At 34.5% G+C, this 7,523-nt stretch overlaps 1 protein-coding gene across 1 annotated transcript; it reads left to right on the top strand.

Annotated features, from left to right (window-relative positions):
- The first annotated feature begins 265 nt into the window (after positions 1 to 265).
- Positions 266 to 2,308, top strand: LOC118032502 (isoleucine N-monooxygenase 2). Its single transcript, XM_035037213.2, has 2 exons — positions 266 to 1,255; positions 1,488 to 2,308. Exons 1-2 carry the CDS (start codon positions 299 to 301, stop codon positions 2,115 to 2,117), a joined length of 1,587 nt encoding a protein of 528 aa, XP_034893104.2. The 5' UTR covers positions 266 to 298; the 3' UTR covers positions 2,118 to 2,308.
- The last annotated feature ends 5,215 nt before the right edge of the window (positions 2,309 to 7,523 follow it).

Raw genomic sequence — 7,523 nt, 5'->3', positions numbered from 1 at the left:
TTCTATTGCATGATCCTAAGAGAATTTTCAAAACGAGGGATATTAAACCTCCTCGTAGTATAAACGTAACTTCAATAGAAGCAATAGATAAGGACATGTAGATGGCATAGTTGATCAGGACTCTCCCTTTTCAAAGACAAGTAGAGAACAAAACATTATAGATTAATAACACATTTATAGTGTGTGAAGGCAAACTGGTGTTTATCATGACCCTCCCTTTTGAAAATCTTTTGTTATATAAAGCCACACAAGGAACACCATGCATGTCAAGAACATTAGTAGATCGAGTTGTTTGATCATGGAATATCTTGCTGCAACTTCCTTCACAACCCTATCAAGCTCCCCAGCTTCACTTCTTGTCTTAGCAATCATACTGTTTTACTTCATCCAATCCCATAAGAATGTCAAGAAACACCCATTGCCTCCCGGTCCAAAACCATGGCCTATTGTTGGATGCCTCCCTACCATGCTCCGAAACAAGCCAGTGTATCGATGGATACACAATCTCATGAAAGAAATGAACACTGAAATAGCTTGTATCCGTTTAGGAAATGTTCATGTGATTCCTGTCATTTGTCCTGATATTGCTTGTGAATTCTTAAAAGCACAAGATAATACCTTTGCATCTAGACCTCATACCATGACCACAGATCTCATCTCGAGAGGGTACTTAACAACAGCTTTATCTCCCTCTGGAGACCAATGGAATAAAATGAAGAAAGTTCTTATGACGCATGTACTTTCTCCAAAAAAACATCAGTGGCTTTATAGCAAAAGAGTTGAAGAAGCTGATCACCTTGTTCATTACGTGTATAACCAGTGCAAGAAGTCTGTGCATCAAGGTGGCATTGTGAATTTGAGAACTGCTGCCCAGCACTATTGTGCAAATGTAACTAGGAAGATGCTGTTCAATAAGAGGTTTTTTGGGAAGGGAATGAAAGATGGTGGACCTGGTTTTGAGGAAGAGGAGTATGTGGATGCCCTTTTCAGTAGCCTCAATCATATATATGCATTTTGCATCTCGGATTTCTTGCCATCTTTGATAGGGCTTGACTTAGATGGACATGAGAAGGTGGCGATGGAGAATCATAGGATCCTCAATAAATACCATGATCCCATAATCCATGAGAGGGTTCAACAATGGAAGGATGGTGCAAAGAAGGATACGGAGGACTTGCTGGATATTTTAATTACCCTGAAAGATCCTAATGGCAATCCCCTGTTGTCAAAAGATGAGATAAAAGCTCAAATTACAGTAAGTTTTATATGCATTTACATTTTGAATTCCACATGGAAACACATATTTATGTCTTTAATGTTAATTAATTATACCAGTGATGTGCTAGTTATAGCTTAACTGGCACTCGTGTCCCTTCCTTTGAAAGTCTCAAGTTTGCATGTCTTTCCTTTCAAAAAAAATACTGTAATAATCAAGTTTCACTACTGTATATCATAGTAATGATTTTCAAACATGATGACACTTGCAGGAAATAATGGTTGCAGCAGTGGACAATCCATCAAATGCTTGTGAATGGGCATTCGCAGAGATGCTAAACCAACCTGAGATACTTGAAAAGGCTACAGAAGAACTGGATAGAGTGGTTGGAAAGGAGAGACTTGTCCAAGAATCAGACTTTGCACATCTCAATTACGTGAAGGCATGTGCCAGAGAAGCATTCAGGCTTCACCCTGTCGCACCATTTAACGTTCCTCATGTGTCGGCCGCCGACACAACAGTTGCCAACTACTTCATCCCGAAAGGTTCCTATGTTCTGCTTAGCCGTCTAGGACTGGGCAGAAACCCTAAAGTATGGGATGAGCCGCTCAAGTTCAAGCCAGAGCGCCACCTCAATGAAACGGAGAAGGTGGTGCTGACTGAGAATAATCTGCGATTCATTTCGTTTTCCACCGGAAAACGTGGGTGCATAGGCGTGACACTTGGGACTTCAATGACTACCATGCTATTTGCTAGACTTCTTCAAGCGTTTACTTGGAGTTTACCACCTCGCCAATCCAGCATCGACCTTACCATTGCAGAAGACAGCATGGCTCTTGCAAAACCACTGTTTGCACTTGCAAAACCACGCTTGCCTCCACAACTGTATCCAGGATACTGAAGCGAGTACAAGGACTGCGTATGCTGCAAAATATTATCAATACACGGTGTGCCAGAACATTAGCAGTTAATGTAACAAACTCTGGCAACTTTTATATTGTTGAGAAAATAAACATAAAGGATTTGTGGTTTAGAATTCTTATTTGACTAGTTAATTAAAAATTTTAATGGATTGCGATAGTTTGAGCTTAATTATAACCCCCCGTGAAAATAAGAACATAATTTAAGAGCGTTGATCGAATATTGTTCTTACCCTTGTTGGAGGCCCCACATACACCAAAAATATCAAAAAAAAAAAAACCAAAGAGAAAATGCAAAAAAATTAAAAAAAAAAAAAATACTGAAAGAAAATCACACAAATATATATATATATATCAGTAAGAATAATATATCAGAATAAACACCCGGGAAATTGCTGAATACTGGTTGAGGAAGACCAAAATATACAAGATTACAAGATTTGACAATGTATTTTCGACTAATGAAGGCCCTATTGCAAAGGAAGATTAAATTTAAGGAGGAAAATTTAAATTTGATGTTTAAGGATTCAATTGGAATTTTTCAAGGTTTAATTTAATTTATTGAGGACTTAATTGTAAGAAAATTAATTTTTAAAGTCAATTTAGACTTTAATTGGATGAAATTAGAGTCTAGGGGTCAAATTGTAATTTTTAAGAGTTAATTTGATTCAATCAGAAGTTTAATTATATAAATATTGAAGTTTAATGGGCAATTAAAGACTTGATTGAAGAAGAAGAAATCCAAAACTAAACACCAAACTAAAAAAGGCGTGTGAATGAAAAGGCTGGAATTGACCAAATTACAGGTCAAATTAAAAAAATTGAAAGTTTTTTGTCAATTGAGGGTCGAAATGCATAACTTTAGAACCAAGAACTAAAATGAAAATAACAATCAACTTTGGAGCTGATAATTGAGTTTGGTAAGGGTGAAATTGTATGAAATAAAAAATCTGGAAGCAATTACTAGTATAATTAAAAGCAATTGAAATGGTAGGGACTCAATCGAACTTTTTCAAATCCCGAATAAAGAACCCTAAATGACATGTCGTTCAAACTTAATCAAAAAAAGGCAAATGACACGTCATTCATCAACTTGCATCTTTGTTTTAACAGTTTTGGTGGATCGAGTTAGCAACTTCAAACACATGAATGTAAAGTTACAAACATTTAAATTAAGCAAAGTTGGATCCAAATGAATGGTGTATACCCCTTTTACCAAACTCAGGTGGTCTTAAGCGATGATAACTTCAACTCCGATAAGGTCTCAAAAGTGGGCAGCTCAATGAGTCTTGACAATGCAACCATCATGCAAAAAATAATTTGGTTTTCATGTAGCTCCTCAATAGGTTATTATCAATGGTTTACTATACATCCCTCAAGATCAAGTGGTCAGAAATGAATTTAAGACCTTCCAAAACTCTATAAAAACCCTCCTAAAGATCAAGAAAATGGGGCTGGAAAAAAAAAAGGAAGAAAGAAAAAAAAATATTGATGAAGAAGCTAAGTGTGAAGGTTTGAGGGGCTAACACAAAGTTTTTTAAGTTTCTTAAGCTTAGTAAGCTATTCTAGGTATATTATTTAATCCAAAAGCATGTCCTTGTGGCTTGCTTAAGGTGTTTTTTATTTGTTTTTTGTTTTATAGTTGTGTTTACAAGTATAGTAAAGAGGTTTTGAATGTTTAAGAAATGATGTTGCATTCATCTTTTTTATTGCTATGATTTTTATTTAATTAAGTTAAGTTGAATTTTTTTTTTATGCATTAAAGTTGTTGTGTAAGTTTGTTTTTGATATACAATGTTGTTTTAGTTTTTTTTTTTGAAGTTATGCATGTTAAAGTAAGGATGTTTACCCTGGATTTGTTAGTCATGTTCATGCACAAAATGGGTTCAGAAAATCAATTTTGAATCCCTGTTGCGTGAATATATAGGTTGTTTTTAAGTTGATATTTTTTTTGATTTGGTACCTCATATTTGATTTTGATGCTTTGATGTTTTTTTATTAGGTTTTTGGATCAAACATATTTGTGTATGATATTGTGACTTGCTGGGACGAAAGGAGTATGTTTTAAAAGCTAAAAATGCCCATTTCTGGATTTGGCAAAAACTGCCTTAGCTGGAGAATTTTTGTGTTTTCTAAGCATGTTTTTCGTGTTCTTAGAAAGAACATTATCTTAGTCTCTAGATATGGACCGTGTTTGGTCCATTTCTTTACACAGACACTTTCTTCATGCATGATTAGTAAATTGTCGCACATGTACGGCGTCGCGGCCAATCGTCCACCCTCAAGAAAAAATTATAAGGGTCTATCTCTGGTAAATGTGTAGAGACAAGGAATTCTTGTCTCCTATCAGTGAAAAATTTAAATGGGAGTTGCTATCTAGTATTCTGGTCACTAGGAACCCTAATTGATCTTAGAGATCGAGTACGGAGATTGGTTGCGTAAAGGGAAGGTATTAGCACCCCAAATACGCCCTACCTAAGGTAAGCTGCATTGTTTTAATGTCTGATATAATCTAAGGTTTGGTTGTAGTTTCTAATTGTTGGTCTGGTCTGTCTAAGATTTAAGAAAAGCCCTCCTCTGTAAGGAGTTTCTTATCTTAATAGGGTAAACCTAATTGTTCTATGTTGTCAACAAAAAATACCCTTTTAATATCAAGAATACGTTTTACGTATAAATTCGTAATCCATGATACTAAAACAAAACAAAATAAAATTTTTGTTGTTTTTGAAATTTTGGCCACTGTTCTCTTGACTTTAATAAACTGGTTATTAAAACCAAAATGCATGCTAAAACGTTATTTTTTGGTGTATGAAAAACATAATATGATTTTTTAGCTTTGAGATACTTGGCTATTTGCAAAAATACATTTTTTTTTCTAATTTCAAATTTTTTGTATTTTTGAAAGTTTTGACGAAAACCAGGTATTTTAATACCGGATTTGTATTTTTACGACACAAAAATACTGTCTGATATTAATCAAAATGACATAAAAAACTATGCGGAAAAAATTATAAAAATGCTAAAAGAAATATTTTTGATTTTTTTCTCTTGAAATGGGTCGCATCATACCCAAATACATAGGCTAGTCCGAACCTGGCCCAACTACATGGTTGGGCTCAGCCGAGCCCACAAGTTGGTTACTGTACATGTGAGCCCAGCCCGCATTAGCTGGTTACTGTGCATGTGAGAACAGTAACCAGCTTCTCCCCGCCTGCAGGCGTGCACTGTGCACGTCTTGCATGGCGAGGGAAGAAGTGAATGCCAAAATAAAAGGGCGGGGGGTTTACCTGGAGTGGTGGCGCTGCTGATGGTTCGTGGTGGATGGCAGTGCTGCTGGGGAGCTGAGGGTGGCAGCGACTATAATGCTTCTTCTTCTCCCCTGTTTCTTTCTCTTTTTCTCTTCTTCTTTATTCTTCTGTCTTCTCCCTTTCTTCTCTTTTTTGTTCTCTCTTTTTTTTTCTATGTCCTCTATCTCTCTCTTGGTTTGTTCCCTCTCTCGGGCTCCTCCTCTTTTTTCTTCCCCATCCCTTGTTTTTATAGGCAAAAACAGGGAAAAGAGACGTGGCTGGGGCGGCCACTGTGCTGCCTCCATGAATCGCCCAAGGGGTACGTCCCCTCTATTCTTCCACCATGTGGCAAGCAAGTGGGTTGTCGGTGTCTTTTTGAGAGAGAGCTGGCGGTGGAATAGAGGAAAAAATCTTGTTCTTCTTCCCCTACTTCGCGCGTCTAGGGGAAGAAGAAGACATGGGTGCCGTTTTTACGGCACCGTTTCAAGCTTTTCTTTTTTTTGTGAACAGTGCATGAAACAGCACCGTTTCCCAAAATGCGTAGTTTCATTAAATGGATTTTGGTGCCAAAAACGCGTCAGATTCAAAATCAGGCCTTCAATTTGCCTGTGTTTTGTTTTTTTGGTATTTGGCCTCGGATTTCTTCAATTAAAACCCTAATTGGCCATAAAACTTCAATATTTATGCAATTAAGCCCCTAATTTGACCAAATTAACTTTCAAAAATTATAATTTCACCCCAAAACTTTAATTTCTTCCAATTAAAGCCCAAATTAACTCCAAAATCAATTTTTCTTGCAATCAAACTCTCCATAAATTCAATTAAACCTTCAATCAAATTTAATTGAGTCCATAAACATCTGATTTTGGACTTTTCTTCCTCAAATTGAATTTTCTTTGTCAACAGGTCTATCATCAGTCAATAAAATACTATCAAATTTTAATTTTTGTATTTTTAAACCTCCTTAACCAATTTTTGATCATTTTCTGAGCGTTATTGCATTCTTTTTTTCACTGTTATATTTGTTGATGATATTTTTTTTTATTTTTTTGTATTTTTTTTATGCGGGGACCAAAAATGGGTTACAACATGGATAAAGTAGTGTTTATTTGCATCAATAACATGTTTTTATAGGTTTTAATCCTAGAATTTTGGTTTTCAACCGAAGCCTATTTTGATAAAAATTGAGATGTTTTAGTGATAATCGATGTGAATAGATGCTAGATTATTGATCCTTACATAATTTCTAACATTTATATGCTTTTGTTTAAACCAAATCTAGTCTATTTTGGAACCCATCTTGCTGGGTTCATGTTCGTTGTTATTGAAGTTCTTGGTGTTTTACATCTTTTTTGTGTGTTTCATCCTTTTTGTTCAAGAATTTTTTAGTTTTTTGTATTTTTGGGGTTTTTAGTTTTTTGTATTTTTTGGGTGTTCAACCTATTTTGTTTCTTTTAATTTTGTTTTTGAATTGTTTTCGAGTCAAACCAGATTTTTTCATTCAGTTTATGATCAAACCAAAAATTTCAAGTCAACTTGGTGGAATCAAGTCACAGGGTTTAATACCCTGTTTGGTTTGTCATAATTTTTATGAAAGGGTTTTTGGGCTTAAAGGTGTGTTTGGAAAACACCTCTTAAGCTTATTTTTGGAATTTTTATTACAAAGAAAAATGGATTTTTGCCAAAAAAAAACCTAAAACAATAAAAATAAAATAAAATATATTTTTTTCTTTCATATGGCTAAAAATCCTAAAGTTATTTAAGCATTTTTAAAAAAAAAATCTAAAATACTTTGACATGTTTTTTTAAAAAAAAATATTGCATAGATTAATTTTATAACAAGTTTGTAAAATTTCATAGGATTTTGTTCTACATTTCAAAAATATCAACAACAAAAAAAAGATTTTTTAATTTTTTTTAATATATGGGATTATGAACTTATATGGAAGACATATTCCTAATATTAAATAAAAAGATAATTTATTTTATTTTTTTATGTTGGCATTTGAACGGTTAGATTTTTAACTTGATAAGATATGGATCTCCTTACAGAGAAGGATTTTTCTTAAACCTTAAATAGATCATTAGTTAGAAAACACA

Source organism: Populus alba, chromosome 13 (assembly GCF_005239225.2).
Source record: "Populus alba chromosome 13, ASM523922v2, whole genome shotgun sequence".
NCBI classification, from domain to species: Eukaryota; Viridiplantae; Streptophyta; class Magnoliopsida; order Malpighiales; family Salicaceae; genus Populus; species Populus alba.
This window is presented reverse-complemented; position numbering and strand designations above follow the sequence as displayed.